Source organism: Podarcis filfolensis (assembly GCF_964270895.1).
Source record: "Podarcis filfolensis genome assembly, chromosome: 4".
In the NCBI taxonomy this organism is placed as follows: domain Eukaryota; kingdom Metazoa; phylum Chordata; class Lepidosauria; order Squamata; family Lacertidae; genus Podarcis; species Podarcis filfolensis.
In genome coordinates this window covers 33,375,914-33,398,397 of record NC_139607.1, presented here as the reverse complement: position 1 = coordinate 33,398,397, position 22,484 = coordinate 33,375,914, and the positions used below count along the sequence as shown (strand labels likewise).

Genomic DNA, 22,484 nt, shown 5'->3' with positions numbered 1-22,484 from the left:
CATTTGTTGCTGAACTATAACTTGCAGGATCCCCAGCAAGCACAGCCAGGGGCCAGGGATGATACGAGTTGTAGTATCATGTAGCAACATTTGGAGAGAGCCAAAGGTTCCTTACGCCCAGCTTAGGTGAATACCCAGCTCTGACTTTATACATGTTTATAACTTGGTCAGGTCAGGGAGAACCTGTGGTCTACATCTGGAGCTACAGTACTGTCACATGAGTACTAACTCATCACATTCAACTCTTGGGAAGAGTTCTAATAGCTGCAGAAAATATCTAATGCTGTGAATTTTGCGATTCCTTAACACAATAATCACGTGACAAAGTTCACAAAACTGCATTGCTTCCCCTTACTGGAGACTGCACTCTTTTTTCTGATGTCTTGGAGTACATTCTTGCTGGCTGAAGCTTGTGGCTTTACAGGTAAGATGTTTTGATATATTAACAGGCTCTGGAAGGAATAGATTTTGTGCTTATACAGTAATTGGTATTATTGGGAACATATTGGGTACCCATGTTGTCACCTTTCAAATTACACTTGTGCTGATGTTACAAAGTTGCATAATATGCATAATATAAATGCATAATATGAATCTCATTTCTGGCGGAATCTATTTGGCAAAATGTAACATGGAAACGAGTGATGAACATATGATAGTTAGTACTGTATCTTTTGGCCCTTGAAACTATATTGCCTTCACATTGTAGATGTCCTGACATATATCTCCTTGTAGAAGTCGTGCGCTTTTACTGGACATGGAACTCCTTTTAATGACCGGAGCTGTTACATGTCCTCTTTGCAGATCTTCTTTTTTCACAAATGGCTTTTCTAATGTATTTTGCAATGTGAAGACTTCATTGCTGCAATGTCAACAGATGACTGGGTGGTTGGAGTGCTCTTTATTTATTTTTATTTAATATAGGATTTTTATAGGTCTACACCGGGTTTGGATCCAGCGGATTTTTGACTTTGTGGTATGGCATGGGGATCTGTTCTTCAGTCTGCTTTTGATACCCCCCATCAGTTTAAAAAAGGATTGCAATGTTGTATGGAGTCAGGGGCCTGCTTTTCACAAAACACTGGGTGGCAAAGAGCAATACCACAGCTTTTTGGATTCCCAGCTGTAGATTTTATTCTCATTGCCTTTATAGCAGAGAGATTCACAACACATAAACGTTAAGAGGAGCCAAGGGAGTGGATGCCTTGTGTTCATTGTTGTTGAAAGGAGCAGAAAGCCTAGCAGAAAACAGACTTGTGTTTTCATAGAATTGTAGATTTGGAAGGGACCCTGAGGATCATCTAGTCCAACCCCTGCAATGCAGGAATATGCAGCAGTCCCATAGAGGGATTGAACCTGCAACCTTGGCATTCTCCGCAACATGCTCTAACCAACCGAGCCTTCCAGGTTTTACTTGCATTTCTCCAATATAAATAGCTGACTTGCTAGCCATCCAGTTCTTGGCCAGTGCTGATAAAGTTCACGCAAAGCCCTTCCATGCCAAGCCCATTTTGGGTTGATCTCTCCATATAAACATACCCAAGAGAGACTCTTTTAATCTTGCAAACCCTTAAGAAATATGAGGCACAACCCTGGGATTTGTTCCTGGCAACAGGACTGAATCATGGAGTATATATCTGCCTGCCTGCCTTTGGAAGAGTGCAGAATGATTTCCCTCACCTAAAAATTAACAGAACCTGGTCCCTGCACCCATGGGATTATGGGACTACCTTTCCAGTACAGACGGCAAAGCGTTGATGCAGAATTAAGCCCCGTTACTTCTCATTGGAACACAGGGCAGGCTCACTGGAAAAGATAACCCACAAAGATAGCAAGTGTATATCAGAATGTAATGCTTCAGGATTTAAAGAAGATTGATATGAATACTAAGCCAGAAAAGAGATGATGTCTGCATTTAACCTAATGCTGCTTCTTGTTCTGTTTCTCTTGGCAGGCGTGGTATCTGTCCTGTTCTGTGGAATCACACAAGCTCACTATACGTACAATAATCTGTCTGTTGAATCAAGAAGCCGAACCAAGCAGGTGAAAGAATGTCTTCTTAGTTTTGCTTTCTCTCTCTCTCTCTATATATAATAAGGCATGCTCCTCTTCATTCATTTTGAATGAAGGCTGCTGATACCTGGTAGAAATGGTTAATCTCACAGTTGAGGAATGCTTGATTAGGTGAAATGCACAATTGGGAGGGTCTTATGTACTCCTGCACTTGCAAGTCTGATTAGTACAATCTAGAGAAAGTATTTTGGACAGTAATATGAAAAGTGTGTGTCGAGAAATTACGGTAGTTGCTTTCATTGCTTTTTCACCACGCTAATAAGAGTGCATTAAAAGCTTGGTGGTGGCTTCTTCTTCTTCTTCTTTAAAATCTTTTAGTACCTTAGATTTGCTCCCAAACCAGAAAACTACACAAGCAAATTTACAGTTGCCTGTCTGTGTGCTTTCGCACACTTCTTGGGCAGAGAAATTGTTTTTTTAAAAACAAGGTGTGCCCACAGCTATCTGCATGCATGCCGCTTTCGTATTTAATTGGGAACTGTAGTTTACTGCCAAGTTGCAATTCCCAGCACCCTCAGCAAACTACCATTTCCATGATTTTATGGCAGAGGGGGTGAAAGGTGCTTTACAATGTATGTAGTGCATGCTGCTTTAGATGGTTTGTTCAGAATAGGCTGCTCTGAAAAGCTAGTGTTCCTCTTGATAAGACATGTATATTGCTTTGAATTCAGTTGGCAGACTTCATGTTTTTTCTCCCTTCCCTAACTTCCTTTCCAGCTCTTTGAAGTGCTGCACTTTCTGGCTGAGAACTTCATATTTTCTTATATGGGCTTAGCACTCTTCACTTTCCAGAAGCATATATTCAGCCCCATTTTCATCATTGGAGCTTTCGTATCCTTTATTGGGTTCTTCTGCATTATAACATGTTTCTCGGCGGTGTTGCACTTCTGAGAAGCCAGTCTTGAAAGGGGAGGGGGCGGATCTTTGGAGCAGCTGAGCTAAAGGAACTAAAACTGGATGAGAAAGGGGGAAGTCTTGTTTCCTCCAGCAGGTACCTGTGCACCTATAGGGAGAAAACAGGCCTTTAGCACCTTGTGTGTCTAGTAGTACTTTCCTGCAAATGCCATGGTAAGAATACCGCTCTCTCAACTAGGCTGACTTCTGGGGCTTAGAGCCAGGGATCCTGAGGTGCAAATAACAAGTAAGAATTAGACATTTGCAGAGGAAAATGGGAAGGTGAGGGAAGAGCTAAGACCCTCCCATTAGCCAGTTCTTGCTGCACTTGAGGAACAAACACATACACAGAAACCATGTCTTCCTTGTAACCCGAAGCTCTGCTCTCTGAGGTAACTGCAACCTAATTCCTCTTGACAGTACTTTCCACCCAACCTTCCACTGATTTGGTGGCACACCTGAGACTTCTCTGTTGGCCCCTGTGTTATAACGTTACAAGAATATTATGTGGAAACCTTATGTTAGGCTTTTTTTTTTAAAAAAAAGTCTCAGTACGATGATAGCTTAAAATCCTTTAAGTTGTACAATGAATGTTAATAACAGTGGAATATCCTAACATACTGAATTTCCCCTGAGCGAACGGCCAAGGCTCTTGTTTGTTTTTGCTGGCATTCTTAAGAAATGGAAAGCAGCTTTATTCATGTGGTGTGTGTGAAACGGGCAAGCGGTTTCAAGTGCAGTCCCTGGCCTCTCCAGGTACGAACTGGGAGAGAGCCATGTCTAAAACCTTGGTGAGCTATAACCAGCCACTGTAGGCCAGGCTGGGACTATATGGAGCAATGGGCCTGACTCACTATAAGGCAGCTTCCAAAGGTAAGAAGTGAAGAGGATCCTGGTAAGGTTCACACATATGTGCACAGTTCACGAGTAAGAATCATAGAATTGCAGAGTTGGAAGAAGGGACCCAGCAAAGCAGCTGTCTCATACGGGGATCGAACCTGCAACCTTGGCGTTATCAGCAGCACGCTCTTAACTGAGCTATCCAGGCTGAGCAAGAATTTTCCTTGTTTTTGAAGAGACGACTCCAGTTCTTCCTCTTCTGTTTTATCTCCTCTAAGCACTGTTTGTTTGGCCTTATGGAACAGCTCAAAAGCTGCCTGTGTGAAGGTTTAAGAGGAGGAAAGTGCCCACATGAGAAATTTTGCCCTGTAGGAGTGAGCGTTTCTACCCCTCATATGAATGCTAATGTGACACAGACTCTGTTCAATATGAATGCAATGCTAATACAGTGGTACTTCGGATTACAAACACCTCGGGTTACAAACTCCGCTAATCCGGAAGTAGTACCTCAGGTTAAGAACTTTACCTCAGGATGAGAACAGAAATCGTGCGGCCGTGCGGCAGGCCCCATTAGCTATAGTGGTACCTCAGGTTAAGAACGACGTGACGCAGACTTTCACTTGAGTGTGTTTGACTCAGCAGTGAGGGAAAGCCATGTGGGAGTTAAGTGCACTCTTAACTCTCTTTAGGGTGCCTCAAATAGAATAGCAGCAAACAGGCTTCTCTGTACTGGAGGGTTGTTAAGCAAGGGCTGCCCCCCCCCTTTCTTAAAAACACACACGCAAAAACAGCTGTAAGGGAGCAATAGTTACAGTATAGAGATACTGGCTTTACCTGTTCGGAGCCACGTAACAGCAGGTTTCGAAAGAACAGGAAAAAGGGTATTTCCTGGGTTGGAACAGAACACTTAAGTTTAAAGAAACTACCTGATCATAGTGTGGCGTAGATAACAATATTGGATCCTTAACCAAAAGGTGCTGTTAGATAGCTGTTTTCCTGGGACGAGCTGCACACATCTACCCTCTTTCATTCTTCTTGAATCTGGGCAGAAGGCACAAGATCAGCTGGAATTTCCAGCACATGTTGATGTTTTCAGGTAAGACGATAAGATGAAGCTTGTAATCTTATCTACAACACAAAGTTCCCATCTGTTGATACAGGTATCACGGACATATAGACAGGGTTTTTGTGGGAGGCGGGCAGGATTGGTGGGGGGGGGGGCAGAACCTCAGTTTGCTATGTACCGTATTTTTCGCCCTATAGGACGCACTTTTTCCCCTCCAAAAATGAAGGGGAAATGTGTGTGCGTCCTATGGGGCGAATGCAGGGGGGAGGCAGGCGGCAAAAGCCACCAAGAGCCGCACACAAGCTCCGTGCGGCTCTTGCGGGCTTTTCCCCAGGAGAGAGAAGGGACTGACTGGCCGCATCAGTCCCTTCTCCCACCTCGTAGAAAAGCCCACAGGAGCCACGCACCCTTTAAAGAGCACGGGGCTTCTGCGGGCTTCTGCGGGAGGTGGGGGATTCCCCCACCACCTAGAAAAGCCAGTAGAAGCCGCACAGCCCCTTTAAAGAGCGCACAGCATCTGCGGGAGGTGAGGGAATCCCCCCACCTCATAGAAAAGCCAGTAGAAGCCTCGCAGCCCTTTTAAAGAACGCGCGGCTTCTGCGGGAGGTGGGAGAACTGCGCCCGCCTGTCCTCCTTCAGCCACGTGTCTGTCCTGCGAAGCTGGAGGAGGAACAGAAGGGCCTCCTTCTGTTCCTCCTCCAGCTTCGCTTGAAGGGCGCTGCACAGTTCTCCCTCTCCTTCACAGGAGAGGTGTTGCGCAGAGAGGGAGAACTGCGCAGCGACCCTTCAGCCACGCGCTTGTCCTGTGAAGCTGGAGGAGGAACAGAAGGGTCTTCCTCTGCATCCCGAAGCCTGGGGCGAGCTGAGCTCAGCGCGCCCCAGGCTTCGAGCTTCGTGCAGCTCTCCGCAAGCTGTGGGAGCCCGGCGCGACTTAGCGCTGGGCTCCCATGGCTTGTGGAGAGCTGCCTGTTCTGGGGGCTGGGGTCGGGGGAAGCTCAGGCTTCCCCTGCCCCAGCCCCGCGCCTGGGGGGGGGGGTGAAATAATTTTTTTCCTTTATTCCCCCCCCCCAAAAAAAACTAAGTGTGCCCTATGGGGCGAAAAATACGGTATTTTTTTTTATTTGGGATTGTCTTATTTGGGCTTGTCTCCTCCTACCTAGCATGCCACTCTCAAGGGCCTCCTCCCCCCCCTCTCTCTCTTTCTCTCTCTCTCTCTCTCTCTCACACACACACACCAAACTTCACAAAGGGTGACTATTTTTTCAAGAAATAACTTCAGTGTTTCATGTAAAGTCCATCAGATTTATTTATACCCCCCAAATGGATCAAGCTTACAATTGTGCTGGTGAGCTTGGCATTTCTTGAGAAGTGCTGTAGGGGCAGAAAGGTTTGGGGGAACCAGAGCAGGCCTTGAATACAGTTGTAATGCTGCTTGCCACCTTGGATGGATATCTAAAATAATAAAAAGAAAGAAATGCCTTATAGTGGCTCAGGATAGGGAGGACGGGTTTTGCGTTTCCCTACCCTGTGGCTCTTGTGATGTTGTATCAACTGCTCTTTGTCGAGGTTTCCAAACTCTGCAAAAAGCTGGAAGCAGACTAAGTTGCACATGTCTTGTCGCTCCACTGATTAACAACCTCTCTCAAGAGACTTGAGCAGAAACCTGCTTCCTTTGCGTAACCTAATTAGTTACTCAGAGAGCATATTTTAGGGCATCTTAATGGGGAACTGACAGCTTATTTTTGGAATGGAATGCCAACAGCCCTTAACACTTAGCTGAAGAGACATATCCTCTTGGGGAAGGGCCATAGTTCAGCGGTAGAATATCTGTGTTGCTTGCAGAATGTCCCAGCATCTGCAGCTAAGTCTCTCTGCTTGACGAAGTCCTGGAGAGAGAGAGATGGCTGGTCCATGTGATTCATACTGGGCTAGATGTGCTTCTTATGTTTACTGCTCCCCCCCAAGTCTATATGACTTGGGACGAAAACACCTTAGCGTTCCAACTCTATGTTTGAGGGGGAAGTATCATACAAAACAGCTCTTGTATTGTCAGGTTTTACATCCCTCTCCCTTGTTTATCTACAGGACTTCGAGGAGCCATGGCATTTGCTCTAGCCATACGAGACACCGCAACTTACTCTCATCAGATGATGTTCTCCACCACACTCCTCATTGTCTTCTTCACTGTTTGGATCATTGGCGGAGGCACAACGCCCATGCTCTCATGGCTAAATATAAGGTGCCCATGTTGAATGTAAACTGTACCTTTTTCAGCGTCACGTTCACATTTTTTAAATAACAAGGAAATAACGCGAACCGCTTGCTAAGTACAAAATCAGTGCCGTATGCATTCGACGTTTGGCTTTGCATCATAGGAGAATAACTGCTTATAACAGAATTGCATAACAGCAAAATCTTGCTGTTCATTCAGGGGTTGAGCATTTTGCTTGCTTCTTAATACCTAGTCATGTTTGAGGTCTGTGTGGGGTTTTTGCAGGGTTAGGTTACCAAGATCGTGGTAGCTCACAATAAGTGGCCACAGTTCAAATAGCAGAACCCTATCCTCTGTTATAACTTGTGGGATGCTGGTGCCTATCAAGTAACATGAGAAGCTCATATATCCTGCAAGGGGTGCGGGGCATTTAAGAACCTTCCTCTGCAATCAGTAGAGCAACACATTTATTTCCTGTTTGCCTGGCACAGTTCAGATACGTTTCTGTAAGGTGATATATACAAAGCAGAACATTTGTACAAGGGGCGGAGACTGTTTTACTCTTCTATTGCAAGTTAATTATTTATAGGCTTTGTACTTTCCCGACATACAGCTTCTGGCGCGGGAGCAATATGTAGTCAGATGCTGGGGAATTGGCAAATTTGCTTGTAGATTGTAGTGTACTTCTTGTGATCCCGTTTGATCTTAATTTGTCATCTAGTAATTTCCCATTTTCATAAGTTTCCAATGAGGTTAATAGGGGTTGTGGAAGCCCATTGACAAGAAGAGGACTCTGGTAAATGGCTTTTCATAACAAGAAGAGTTTGGATTTGATATCCCGCTATATCACTACCCGAAGGAGTCTCAAGGCGGCTAACGTTCTCCTTTCCCTTCCTCCCCCACAACAAACACTCTGTGAGGTGAGTGGGGCTGAGAGACTTCAGAGAAGTGTGACTAGCCCAAGGTCACCCAGCAGCTGCATGTGGAGGAGCGGAGACGCAAACCAGGTCCCCCAGATTACGAGTCTACCACTCTTAACCACTACACCACACTGGCTCTCCTACAAGCCTACTGCTATCTAAATAGAACTGTTCGGTTTTCTGTATTCTTGCCAGTGTATCATAAACAAAGATGTTGCAAAAGTGCCATTTCCTCTGTTGCACATCTGTCCTTCCCTCACTCCTTTTGCCTAACCCAGCAATGTTTTTGAATGTTTCCTGGCTCTCTTACAAGTTCACCATTAGTTATGCACCAGGTTGTGCCCAAGCACCCATCTGGAGGGGAAGAAGAATAAACAAAAAACATTTAGTGGAAAAAACGGCTTAGCTTTGCAGTTACAGATATGGATGTGTCTGTCCATGCTGTAGGAAACTGGAATGTGAGCTCTTCCTTGAGAGTGCTAGGTAGGCTTTTTTGACATTGACTGGTTTACCAGGTCTGACACTTATTTGTTGCTGTATTTGCTCCTAGCATGCTGAATAGGAAATATTTAAGTCAGGATTGATCGCTGTGCTGAATTGAAGGAGTGAGAGGCTGGGCCACTGATTTCAAACTTAATATTGGTACCCTTCCTGGAAACAAGTGTCACAGTCCTTTCGTTTGTGCCACAGGCAAGGGAATGTACTTCAATATTGGGCGAGCATTCTGGAACTCTAGATGCAGTTCAGTGTAACATATCTTCCTTTTGATTAGGTCTGCTAACCTGTGCTAAATTTGACCTTAGAGCTGCAGAAAAAAATAATTGCAAGCCCCCTTCTGCATTATCATACCACTTTTAAACAGCCATGCTTTCCTGCAAAGTGCAGATGAGGCTGCATGAGATGAAACCTTCAGTCCAGGAGATGGCAGTCATGTGCAATCTTAGAATACCATGCGAAAGCAAGTTGGTTGTTCATCGAGATCCTGCTACAGAAAATGTCTCTCTGTACGTTGCAAGAGAATGGGATAGTGGCTGATAGCTGAGGATTAGATGCTCGGGACTCTGCGCAGTAGGAATTGGAAGGTTGGTCTTGACTTCGCATGTCTGGCAGTTTGCTGCAGAGGTACGCAACCTGTAGCCCTTTAGATGCTGTTGGACTAAACTCTCATCATCCCTGACCATTGGGTGTGCTGGCTGAGACCGATGGGAGTTGGACAGCAACATCATCTGGAGTTACGCAGGTTCCCCAACTCTGGGGTACTGTAATGTTTGCTGGAAGGATTATGTGTGGCTGAAGGTGCAGTGTCTGTTTCAAACTAGCAAGAACAAATGTGGAAACTGCAGATAGCACTCCCATGAGACATAGTGCCAATGCGCTGCTGCAGTCCTACCCACACTTAGCAGTTGGAACTCTGGGGGACTTAGAATGGTAAAGTTGGAAAGGACCAGAAAAGTCATCTAGTCCAAACCCCCTGCGATGCAGGAAGCTTTTGCCCAACATGGGGCTCAAACCCACGACCCTGAGATTAAGAATCTCATGCTCTACCGACTGAACTATCCCAGCTTCTAAATAAATGCATGACATCAAGCGGCTATTGTGACATGGCTATCTGTAACGAGGTTATAACTGTCTGTTGTGACCCACTAGTCTGTATGCAGTGAGTGCAGTTACATTTTAAGTAATGCCTGAATAGGAGAGCTTAAAATCCGGTTGTCTTCAAAACCTTTTGCAGTTCACCCATCTTCAGAGAGAAGGGGCTTGAGCCAGGAAACCAAAAAACCGCTGGCAGCGTTTTCTTCTGCAGAAAACAGCTGACTAAGCTAGTTTTCCTGGTAGTTCTCAGAAGAAATTAAACTAAACTGCAGCTAAATTCTGGTGTTCATTATGACTAACGAAAATGAACTTTCATTTTTAAAATGATTGCTTTTGGACACAAGCAGTTGTCTTAAGCATCTATTATATGTTTGGTCTTTTTAGAGGGTGGGGGGACATATTGGGGTATGGAAACGAAATGGATACATTTGAAGTGTCTGTAATTTCCTCCATTTTCAATGTTTACACTGTGAATTCCATTGCTTATGTAGTCAAAACAGCACCACACATACACACATGGAGGGTGTATCAGTAATGTTGAGGAAACTCCAAGGTTTGCAGAAGTACAGTTTTTTAAAAGAGGAAAAAAAATCCCATAGAGGCTGGGGAACTCCAAAAACAGCCCAATGAGTAGCGCATGAGACCCTTAATCTCAGGAGCCCCACATAGGGCAAAAGACTTCTGCATTGCAGGGGTTGGACTACAGTTCTATGATTCTCTATGAATATGCTCATTGGCCATGGGCACTGTTTCTCTGAAGGCCGCTGGAGACTGGAGCGCTGAGCCCTTGGAGGGGGAAGCTGGCAAGTTGTTCTAAACCAAGTTTTGCCTTGGTTCATTTTGCTGTTTTGAGGCAATTGCACATGCCAAGCTTCTGCTTCTGCAACTAACTGAATCCAAGTCCCATGAACACAAGGGTTTCAGTCTCTCCTCTGCATTTTTGTGTGAGCCAAATAGTTCCCTTCGTGTATAAGAGGTCAGGGGAGCTGCAGCACAATATACAATTAGGACACTTTGGGGTCAAGGAATGCGATAGAAGGGCAGTTGCACCCTTTCTTGTCTTTGCTGATGACACTGCTATACTCTCGAGTCCTTATTAGTTATCATTTACTAAGAAACTCCTATTGTGTTTGAGTATACACCATCATTTGAAACTATATGACCTGGCTGCCACAGTCTGTCTGTGCCATAACAGTTCACATCTAAATCTAGTCCATCCATAATGTGCATGGGGATCCTAGCATGTAAGAAGATCTAGTTCTGCTAGATCAGAATCTAGTTCTGCTTATCAGAACATTCTTAGAATCTTCAGCCATCTAGCTGAGCTTTCTTCCCCAGGAAGCGTCAGTTTCTGAATGTGTCAGTTTAGTCAGCAGGAAGGTTAGGGCATATGTCTGTATAGATATATATTGGGTTTTCTTTGTGGTTTGTTTTTCCCCACCTTGTTTTGCCACTAAGCTATGGTCACGTGGCAGTACTGAGCAGGAACGGGGAAGTTAAACTGGAAAATCAGAGTTGGGGTTTACAAGCACGGGAAGGGAGTAGAAACCTGAGAAAGAGGACCTTGAGGGGAGTGGGAGAGACAAAATGGGAACGGGGGAGAAGAAAAGGGCATTTGGGAGAACGCGCAGGAGTCAAGAAAGGAGATTGCAACCAGGAAAAAAGGAGGGGGTGGAAGGAGAAGACTGTGTTCCACATAAATTGGCAGAGAAGCACTGAGGGAAGAGTCAGGAGGGAAGGAGTTACAAGCAGAGGGCTTGAGTGAAGAGGAACCTAAGAAGACTGTAGAACAGGCACAAGCAAACTCCAGCCCTCCAGATGTTTGGGACTACAATTCCCATCATCCCTAGCTAACAGGACCAGTGGTCAGGGATGATGGGAATTGTAGTCCTAAACATCTGGAGGGATGGAGTTTGCCTATGCCTGCTGTAGAATATAGGAATTGCAGCCATAGGCGTCTGGTTTGCTGCATTGTCCTTACTTTCTGGCTTTCCTTTTAAGTGTATAACACTTGTATTTTTTATGTTTGTGTTTGCAAATGTGCTGAGGCCCTAGGGAGGGGCTTGTTTGAGTGGCAACGAGCGAGAGAGAGAGAGCGCGCGCATATTTGTTGTTGCACCCTGGAGTGTTGCCTGCTGCGTATGCCTAAAACATTTATTATTTCTGCAAGAATGATGGAATTGGTATTACATTAGTGTTTCTCTTCTTTTATTGAGGTGTTTTTTTGTTTTTTTAAACATTTTAGTATTATGGTTGGGTGTGTGCATAAAGCTGCCCTAAGAAACTTTTTGGGAGGGGTGGGGTGGAAAGCAGGGTAAAAATCTATAATTAAATAAATTCCATTCTTGTGCTGTACTAGAGTTGGCGAACATGTTCCATCGGTGGAAGAGATGAATGAAAGCCGCTGGCTGTACTTCAGGTGACAAATAATAGTTCCATTGGTAATGAGCTTTACCTGACGCTTGGCTTTCTTCATCTTTCTAACCTAAGGTGTATGCACTCTCTGTCTGCTATTGCATGTCTTGCCTCTTAATGCTGCAGGATTCCTGGATTTTATGCAAACCTTGCTTCATGTGGGTTGAAAGAATGCAGTAGCTGTTATCTACAGTCTCTTAACCTATAAGTTAAAAGGGAGTGCAAAGATTTAGAATGTGAACATGCATTGTAGGGAAGTCTTGCAATTCAGATAGAAATCGTGGCGTGTACTTTGGCTAAATTAGAACTTTCTGAATTAATACCTGAGCTTTTGCTGTGCTGTTCTTGTGAAGCACCAAGAATTTCATCCTTCATTATAGCGTATTAAAGCAAGCCAGTCTGATCTGGAAAATTGACATTTGTTTCTTAAGCACAGTGTACACAAAAGATGTCCATAATGGTTGACTACCTAGTAACTGTCCTAATAACATCCTTCCGGAACATCAGTTCTAAGCAAATGCAAATATTTGCATTAAGAGACTTTTTTGTATGAACGTTATACTGGGGTGCAACCAGCTTGTTTTGTTTTTTTACTTAAAATTGAACACAAAAGGCTATGATGATGATGATGATGATGATGATGATGATCATTATTATTATTATTATCATAACATGGTACCAAACAAAAACAATACATTTAATTAAGGACTTCCAGGCACCTAAAAGTAAAAGGTGTTTGTTTGCAGCGTTCCCCTTCCATGAATGGAGAATCTCCTTCCTTTTGTGGATGGCGGAGGTTCCTGCTGTAAGAACAACAAGATAAAGTGATTTTTACTAATCCCTGCTTTTCCTCTGCTGCCCTCCTCTGCTGTTCTGAAGATTTCCTCAACCTTCCAAAGCAGATTTTTGTGAGCGGAAGGTCATCCGAAAAGGGGTTAGATAGGTTTTGCTTGGGAAGCAGTTCTAGAGTTTAGAAGCTGCCACACCAAGAAGCACCTTTATTTGGCGTCCACCAAGTTTGCGTCAAGCTTTGGTGGGACAGGAAGAGGAGCTTCTCTCAAACACCTGAAAACCTGGACAGGCTGATGTGGGGAGATGACCATATTTATAACCAAGTAGACCATTCCCAAGTCTTGAAGGGCTTTGTAGTTCCTTATCAGTACTTTGAGTTGTCCCCAGAAACAGACTGGTAGTCAGCGAAGCTGTTGTAACAAGGTAGTCGTGTGCTTCTAAGAAACAGCAGTTGCGTAATGGAAAGGGATGTGAAAGTAAGTTGAGGAGATACTTTTTCAGGCAGCGAAAGAATTGTGGGAAGTAGGGGGGAAATTGGAGATGTGACCATGTGCAAAAGTGAGGGCTTCTTTCCCCTTTTCTTTTTGGAAATACAAACTGTTGTTTGAAGGGATTTTACTCTATTGGGTACGCTAAGAAAAGCGTCAACACGAGGAGCTTGCCATAGTGATTTTAGCAAGTGCGTACCCTTGCCTCTTTCCCTCAAATGCAGTATGGGAGCATCCAGTCCTCTATGGACAAGTACTGACAGTACTAAAGAAATGAAAGTGAAGACTACCATCTTCAGTTGGGACTTGCAGGGTGTGAAGCTGTTCTTGCTTGACTCACTGGCAATTGCTCAGCGAAGCTCAAGAACTGCTGTGCCAAAGGGTTAACCTCTTTGTATTCTATATATAAAAAACTACTCTCTTTTGGTCCTGCCACTTGAGAACCTTCAGCTGGAGAAATCAAGAACTGTAACTGTTCCTATTCTGTCTTTCTGGGACATGTGGTTGATTGAACGTTATCCAGCAGGGGAACTGACACCATAATTGCCCTATACTTGGATTTGCTGTGTTCTGCTTGGTCACTGATGGCTTTGTCTTTCCATGCTTTAAAAACGTGTGCTGTTTTGAAAAACAACTTCCTCGTGGTCTGCTCTCTTGTAACCTTCTGCGAACTGATCTCTTCTTGGGTTTCTAAGCAATGGGATCTTAACTCTCTGCTTCTGCCCTGTGGCTCCTTTCACCCAAAGTATCTGAACCTTCAAAACTGTCGCAAACCAGCTGTTTTGGGGCTACAATTCCCATCATCCCTGACCACTTGCCCTGCTAGCTAGGGATGATGGGAGTTGTAGTCCAAAAACAGCTGGAGACCCAAGTTTGGGAAACCCTGATTTTATACCAATGTCCCATTGTCTCACCGGCCAAAAAAAGAAGAAGAAGAAGCTTAAGTACATCTTGCTGCAACTAAGGAGATCTGGGTCTGGTCAGTACCTGAATGGGTGACTACCTGGGAGATAGATAGGTATATAGCTATAGATATGGTTTTATGTCAGAAGAAACGTGTGATATAAATATAAGAAAATAAATATGTCGTGAACCCATCATAACATAACAGAGGAATTGTAATCTACCTATTACATCATATAAGGAAAACAAGCTGATGTGATGCTCCAAGCTACTGGACATGACAATCAGCATTCTCTCTCTCCAAAATAAAATGCTGCTGCAGCTTTATAAAGTGGTTCCTTGCCCAGAGTTTTGAAGTCTGGCAGCAGTGTTCAACTTGCAGTAGTTGGTGTGATGGGGCTTATCCTGACAGTGGCGGCATGGAATCCTGTAGATTACAATAATCTTTCTGAAACTTCTTGCACCGCAAACGAAGTATTCAGCCACCCTTTTACAATGGCGCCAAGCCCAGTTTAAAGGGCATTTCAAGTTCACCTAAGCACACAGTATTCTGCATCTTCCCCTTGATGTTGTTTCGTTTTGTTCTTTGGCAGAGTTGGAGTTGATCCAGATCAAGACCCGCCACCCACTAACGACAGCTTTCAAGTCCTTCAAGGAGTGAGTAGCTACCTTTCTCCATAGGTTAATGAGATGCTGGAATCGTACTTCGACAAATCACAAGTGCTAATTGCATGCAAGAGCCCAAAGTCCATAAGGTCTCTTATTACTTTCTTTTATCACGTGAAAACCAGAGCAAAAGTTGCAATTACTGGAAACCTGAGCTCATTCAAACCAGTTTCTTCTTGGTTACTAAAGGGGCATAGCAAATGCTTATATAGAAGAGATTCAAAAGCAGCAAAAAGGATGCGGAGTCTTTGGGGTTTTTCTACTGCTAGGATTTTGGACAACACTGGGGGATATTTAAGAAAACGAAACAATGCTCAGGTCAATTAGGGGCAAGCCTAGACCAAATGGGGAGGTATGGCATTCAGATTTAGGCAAATCGAGCTAAAGGATTCCTCTCTGTAACAATTCTGGTGCTTTTGTCCATTCCATCATTCTATTCATCATCACAATAAACAGAGTTCTATTGCATTCAAAATATGCTCAGTAATCTTTTTGCTAATTTCCCCCTTGATAGTTAAAATGCAGTGCAATATCCTCCTGGAGCACCATGATTCCGGGCCCAAGGCAGATAACAAATATCACACTTCTAGGTACATATGTTACAATGCAGGTTGGCATATAACATGTGATCGGGGACATGTGTAGGCTTGGTAACATAGCATGAAGGAGAGCATAAGGGACAGAGCTAATGCCCAGTAGAGAAACGTCCTATATCTGTTCCTCCTTTGCATAGGTCCATATGGCCATGGTCACCATCTCTTCCATTTTCCATGCCAAACAAAAGTGAAGACTACCATCTTCACTTGGGGGTGAAGCTGTTCTTGCTTGACTCACTGGCAATTGCTCAGCGAAGCTCAAGAACTGCTGTGCCAAAGGGTTCACCTCTCTGTATTTCTATATATAAAACTGGTCTTCTTCTTCTTGACAGGAGGGTCCAGATGCCGAAAGAAGGAACCGGACAAAACAGGAAAGTGTTTGGATCTTCAGGCTGTGGTACAGCTTTGACCACAAGTATCCTTTTCGAGCTGTTAGAAAGCGCTTAGAACAAGAGGTAGCCACTGGCTCTTTATAGCTGGTCTCTAGGATGAGAGTGGACAGCTAGGATGAGAGTGCTCCAGCAAGAGCAATGGGCAAATAGCTCAGTTGGTTAGAGGGTGGCGCTGAGTTGGGACTAGATGACCCACAGGGTACCTTCCAACGCAATGATTCCATGAAACGAAGGCACCACTTAACTCACAAACGGCCTAATCAGCAGCAATTCCCAGCAATAGGAAACTCCAAGAAATGGAGGGAGGGGGTAAGTTGCCAAAGCCCAGCATCAAGAAAAAGATTACTTCCCAGAAGGCCAGTCAGCCAGGAAGAATTTGGGTAACCAGAAGAGCCAGGTGGCTTTCCCGATCCCAACCTTTTTACCCTTTACCTCTCTCCCTAACCTTCCCCAGTCACACGATCATCTTCACATGTGGAACGAAATCTGGAAATAGCCTTCCTCTGATGGCTTCATGAAGCCAGTGTCGCAACGCAGAGTATGACACATTGTCTCATTCTTCAGGGCATATGAAGGGTGAGGTTGATGCTAGCCAATGCCAGGAACAGACTAGCGTTGCACAACCCGGCACCCTGATCTGTGTGTTGCAACAGTGGCAAGGAAAAGCTGTGGCCCAGGTGCCATGTCCAGCTTTTTCTACATGAACACGCCGGCTGACTCTAAGCCCCCTGATCAGGCAGCTTTGAAATAATGGCATGCGACACGGGGACAAATAGAAGAAAATAGCTTCACCCCGGTATGGCTCCCTTTTATCACATACACAGCCCAACAAGACAACGACAAGAATCCACCAACAGCATATGAATCAATATAGCTAACCTAATTCAAAAACACCCACCCACCCCACTCACACACAAAAACAAAGTTCACCACAGCCAATCACAAACAAGCAAGCACACCCTAGGCCAACCCCAATGTCTCTTACCACCAAAGGAACACAAGCGAATAGCAGAGAACCCACACAAACAACGCTGACGCAAAACCCCACACATACTTTAAGCAAATTAGAAACATCGCCTCCCGACCCCACCCCAACTCGCCTTTTCCCCCTCCACCTCTCCCCCCCTTTTCTTCCTAATGTAACCCTAATGTCTCAGCAAATGAAACTGACCTATGGAAAATGTAACTTGAAAAAAGAGACATTGCGCATACCTTTGTAAACCAAGAAAACTTTAATTTTAAAAAAAAACTTGTTTACAAAAGCAATATAAAAAAATGAATATGGCAGTGATGAATTGGGGTAGAAGTATTTTTTTTTAAAATCATTTTTCTAAAGCGTGTTTCTTTTCCTTAACAACGCATTAAAAGTTACCTCAAGCCCATTCTCACACACAGTGGCCCTCCGCTCGTTACGACTCTTCCAAGTTGGTGCGGCTTGATAGCGCGTTGCTTAACGACTCCCCAGGTTTATGAGGTCAGTGTGTTTTCCCTGTTCGGTTAACAAAAGTGTTTTCTTTAGCTACAGTGAAAAAAACTTGGGTGCACACTGCAGTGCTCCTCCATTTCTGAAATGCAGTAGAAGCAACATGTATTCTGATACATTCCGATAAATGCCATATGAGATGTTGCTGTTGGTATATTTGTGACCGTAGGAACACCTGAGTGCAGTAGGTTTTTAGAGGAACATGGATTTCCATTCTTTTGGGTGGATATGGAAATCATTCCGAATGCTGGCGTCATAAGACTGGCTGGATGAAGAGGAGGGCTGGGAGGAAGGCTCAGACCTAGGGGACTGGTGGTGGGGCAAGTGGTCAGAGGGAGAAGGAGCAGACAGGAAGGGGGGAGGTATCGGGAATGGGAGAAGCCACAGGGTTTAGTGAGCGGGAAGAGGCTGGAGAGGAGGGGGGGTCAAGAGGCTGTGGAAGAAAATGGGGAGTCTCCCCCTCCTGTTGCAACCAGCTCCCCACTCCCCGTTCTCCCAGAACACTGAGAGGAATGATGAGGGCAGAGGAACGAGAGGAAGAAGGCAAAGCCTTAGGCTCCTGGGGAAGGAGTGCTAGAAAGCCTTCGGTCCTTACAACTGCTTCATTGGGGCAAGATCTCCTGGAAAGAGTTTCTGAGACGTGAGCTGTGATTTGTTCCCTTGAATAAAGAGGCAACTACACTGGCCTCAGTTGCTTTATTGTTTTATTGCTGACCTGCACCTGACTCCAGCCCTGATAGTTGGGTCCTCTGTGGCACCACCTTATTAAGAATGGACCGTTTTCAGCAGATGCTGTGTGCGATTTGCACAGTGACACGAGAGAAACTTTGGAACAAGCTACTCTGTTAGCTCTTTAGGAGTTCCACAACATCCCTGTGTTGGTGTTCTTGCTGTTTTTAAGGTCCTCAATTGGATTTGAGAGACAATCGGTATAAATATTTGCGATTGGGATTCAGTCATGTAGCATACCCATGGCTATGTGTTTAGCTTTTAAAAAGCGACTTAACTGGTGAGCTGTTCTAGGCGAGGTTCAAAGTTTGCTGAGAACTCAAGAGTTGGGGAAGGAGACTCTACTTGCTCTGTGAAGGGCAAGTGAGGCAGATTCTTCCCCTCCCACCCGTCCTCTGGTATGTTTCGGTGGGTGGGAGGCAGCCGGGATTTGAAGGCACTTGAAAGCGATGAGAATCTTTCTTGCTGCCTTGGAAAGCCTTCAAGGCACGGCGAACTCCTTTGTAACTGTGCTTTTGAAAGCTTTCCCAAGCAGCAAGGTGGATTCTGATCACCTGCAGATCTGAATGCAAAGCGAGAGGCTTGGGGGAGAGGAGAAGATAGCAGCCAAAAATTGCTGGCTACCAAGGCCAGCCAAAATCTGTGGTCTCGTGCTGAGGTTTGTTTGTGTACATGCACAAAACTAACAGGAAGCTGGGGAAAACTCTGCACAAGCTTTAAATTGCACAGGTAGTATTTAGCTTGGACTGCGTTCCACAGACTGGGAACTGAGTTGCATGAGTCGATTTCATTAGTCCCGAAAATGGCACAGGTTTCAATCCTTCGTTAGCTGCGGGATTCCTGTAATATTGACTTGTACTGCAGCCCCTGATTTTCTTCTTTAATGAGGAAGATTAAGTACTTTAAAAATTTCATTGAAGTGTCAGTTCTGCTAAAACACTTCTCTTTCACCGAGGGCTTACCCTGAGGAGTTAACATATGAAAATATAAAGGAAAATGTCCATGCGGCTACTGTAGCATGCCCAGTTTCAGGAATGCATCCGGGGGGGGGGATATATTTAAATATATATTTAACAGGATGAGTAAAAGTTGAACACAAACACATTCTTGCAGATAGCATATCTTAAACTCACTTGAGAAGTAAGGAACCGAGAGGCCGTTTTAGGGTTATTTTTGGAAGATTTTCAAGTCCCCAGGGATCCATGTTTTGGCCTCTTTCAAAAGAATGTTTCAGATTACTTGAGCTCCATCTGAAGTATTCGCTTGTCCCTTCCGCCTCAAGACAGCATAATCCTGCGAAACGCTATCAGTTATGGTGTATTGGTGATAGCTGGGGGTGTGTTTTTTGTAAGTGGTATTTGTGTCCCACTTGGCTGCAGTTTTATAGCTTGCTCTAGGATAAACCAAACTTAGCAAAGGGAATGTTTGGTGAAGAACATGGGTTGAGGTAAAGTCCTGTTTATTGCAAAGTACTCCTGGTGGGGAGGAACCATGTGTTCATAGAGTTTTGGAGTTGGAAAGGGACCCTGAGGATCATCTAGTCTAGTCCAGGAAAATGCAACTGCCCCATCAGCAGAAGGACTAGGACTTCTCTTTGTGCAGTGGCACTTTCCCCCCCTCTCCCCCCCCAAAAAAAAATTGGCTCTGGGGGGCAGTCAGGAGAACCCCTGGCGATAGCATGCAGGGGGAGGAATATTTTATCTGGCAAGCCAAAATGTGTGAAAGTCTCCCCAAATCGCTCTTCGGAAAAGGAAAGAATTGTTCAGGAAACCACTTACTTCCTAACTTGCCTCCTTTTTTTACCTGGAACTGCATTGGCGCCACTAGTCTGCAAGCTACCTTTGCAAATGGTTCCTCTTTCCCTTTGCTCTATACGCCATTAGATCCCTTTCATCTCACTGTCAGAAACTCTGGCGTGGGCACTAGAAACAATTTCATTTAAACTCGATAACATGGGAAAGCCCTGAGGTGTGGAAAGAGGCTGGAGCTGCCAACATGTTTGTCACTGTTGACAAAGAGCTCTGGCTTCAGCTGATTTTAAACTGGGCTTTGCTAGCTATTAAGAGCATGGTGCTGATAACGCCAAGGCTGCAGGTTTGATCCCTGTACGGGATAGCTGCGTATTCCTGCATTATAGGGGGTTGAACTAGATGATCCTTAGGGTCCCTTCCAACTCTACAATTCAGCAAAGCTGGATGTACTCTGCATTATCAGATTGTTGATAAGTTGTCAGACTCTGCATACCAGTGGCAGGCATGAGAGTAAAGGATAAATGGGCAGTCCATAGCTTTCTAGCTGACACATGTGACCCCTCTCCCCCCAATATCTTTGCATTAAAACTGCTTCTTTCTAGAGCTATTGAATGTGAAGATACTTCTAAAAGAATGCAGCTGATTGCTTATAACCGGTGTGTTAGTTGTGCTCAAGATTTCAGTCACAATCTTGTTTGTCTTAAATCCGCAGCATTTTTGGTTTTGCTTTTTAGTAACTTGCACCGACTTACACTGGGAAATCTGTGTGGTTTTTCCTCTGCAGAACCAAGAGCAGCTTAGAGATGAAGACTCTGACTTTATCCTTAATGATAGCGACCTGACGCTGACGTACGGGGACACGACAATAACTGCTAACGGGTCCTCGGGTTCACATGCTGCTGTTACCAGCCTTGATGGCAGGAAGACAAAAAGCAGCTCAGAGGAGGCCCTGGAACGTGATCTGGGAACAGAAGCGCCTGAGGTGATGAGCAGAGGCACCCGGCTAGTGTTTCCATTGGATGCATGATGACTGGCTTGGTAAAAATGCAGCAATAGACCCCCAACACCCAAAGATCAAAGATGCCTGCAGGCCTCGGAGCTGGCAGAGAGGCTTATCAAACTGAATTCATGCCTGTTGTCCAAGTGGTTTTATTAAGGTCTGAAGATGCCCTTGCCCCCCCCCCCCATCTCTTCTCTTTAATTTCTTTCAAGATGCCGGCAAATGTCTAGAAGATACCTGACAAGTGAAAAAGTGGTCAGGTTATTGTTAAAAAGAATACTTGAAATGAAAAGTAGCACGTTTTAAGAGCCTTGTTCTACTGAGCCACACCTCGTGAGAAGAGGCAATTAATGGTAATGGTGGTTTAAACTAATTGAGAAACCACTAAAAGCTTTTCAGCCTGGAAAGCGCAGGAGATGTTGAGGTCGGTCATCACTGAGAGAGGGTGCAATGTTTGACTTATACTTGAAGAAATGTAGGTGCAAAGGTGTATGTTTTATGTTGTGACCACACCCACAAATGTTGTTTTATTTCCTGAGACTTGTTGAAAAACAAAGCTCCGTGACATTTCAAGGGATATTTAAAAAGAAAGAAAAAAATTATAATCGTCCTTGCAAGTAAAGTTTGCTATTAAATTATTCTGTGTCTAAAAGGGGAAAGAAGCAGTCTGTGCATTTCTCTTAATCTCTTATTGAGAATTTCTGTTAAGAGTCCTCTGGCTGTATTACAAGCAAAAAGTCCGATCTGTTCGCCACCTAATTTTTAAAATTTAACTCTTAGTTCTATAAACTCCTAGACTTTACTTGGAGGAAAGCATCAGTCAACCAGTGGTGAGATTCCTCTAACTATGAAGACAGTGTTGAATGAATGCAATGCAGCTTATACATTAAGAAGTATTGATGGAATCTGTTTTGGGTTCCTGTCCTCCAGGGCCCATCAACTCCAAACATTATGGCCAGTGGTCAGGGGCGATAGGTGTTGCAAGCTCACAGATGCTCCATCCTTGCTGTATGGTGTCTGGATTTAAGCTACGATTCTCTTAACCAAGGAGGATGAATGAGCCTGCCATAAGTGAAAGCTCTTCATGTGATGCTTGCATCAGAACAAAAAGTGTTTCTCTTTCTCTGTTAGAAGTCCATTCGTTCATGTGTGTGTGTGTGTGTGTGTGTTAGTGGCATATTGCACTATGAACCTGATCTATTAAAAACAGTGCAGTGCCTTTTCTGTAAAAAAGAAAAGAAATCATGTTGTAATCTGAAAAGGGAAGACTTTGCTTAAGGCACAGAGATGCTCGTTTGCAAATAGAACACAGGCAGTCCTAATTGTGAATGAGTGGCACCCATGACACAATTAGGTGGTTCCTTGCTGCTTCCCTCAAAAGAAGCTTAAAACAGGTTTTAAAAAAATAATAATGCAATGTTTCGACTCTTAATGGGTAGGCTGTTGTTGTTTTTTAACTGACTACCCTGGTAATTGAAACATAAGAAAAATGCTTAGGAAAATTTAAGAAAACGTTCGTTCTTTTCTTCTTACCATGAGGACAATTTTTTACTTGCTGTTTTCTTTTAGTCTGCTTGTGAAGCAGAAATGAAATTTGAACCCAGTCTATGTAATAAAAAGTCTGTAACTCTTCTGCTTCTCTGTTGTGATTATGCACACTCATTTCCAGAT

The 22,484-nt window shown here is 44.3% G+C and overlaps 1 protein-coding gene and 1 long non-coding RNA gene across 3 annotated transcripts in view; one reads left to right on the top strand and one right to left on the bottom strand.

The window, feature by feature from the left end:
- The window catches only part of SLC9A7 (solute carrier family 9 member A7), a 50,656-nt gene extending 28,211 nt beyond the window's left edge, over positions 1 to 22,445 (top strand). The window contains exons 8-17 of one of the 2 annotated variants that reach the window (XM_083610682.1): positions 319 to 424; positions 1,955 to 2,043; positions 2,791 to 2,904; positions 4,792 to 4,903; positions 6,959 to 7,112; positions 11,958 to 12,017; positions 14,790 to 14,853; positions 15,791 to 15,873; positions 17,219 to 17,324; positions 20,598 to 22,445. In XM_083610682.1, the coding sequence (XP_083466808.1) occupies positions 319 to 424; positions 1,955 to 2,043; positions 2,791 to 2,904; positions 4,792 to 4,903; positions 6,959 to 7,112; positions 11,958 to 12,017; positions 14,790 to 14,853; positions 15,791 to 15,873; positions 17,219 to 17,324; positions 20,598 to 20,840 (1,131 nt within the window). In that variant the 3' untranslated portion in view covers positions 20,841 to 22,445. The remainder of the gene's footprint in view (positions 1 to 318; positions 425 to 1,954; positions 2,044 to 2,790; positions 2,905 to 4,791; positions 4,904 to 6,958; positions 7,113 to 11,957; positions 12,018 to 14,789; positions 14,854 to 15,790; positions 15,874 to 17,218; positions 17,325 to 20,597) is intronic. The other variant, XM_083610683.1, reaches the window with a different exon arrangement.
- On the bottom strand, positions 7,535 to 11,856 carry LOC310761382. Its single transcript, XR_014547451.1, has 2 exons — positions 11,516 to 11,856; positions 7,535 to 11,371 (listed from the first exon to the last, which is right to left on the bottom strand). It is a non-coding gene; the product is annotated as an uncharacterized lncRNA (long non-coding RNA).
- Positions 22,446 to 22,484: the final 39 nt, after the last annotated feature.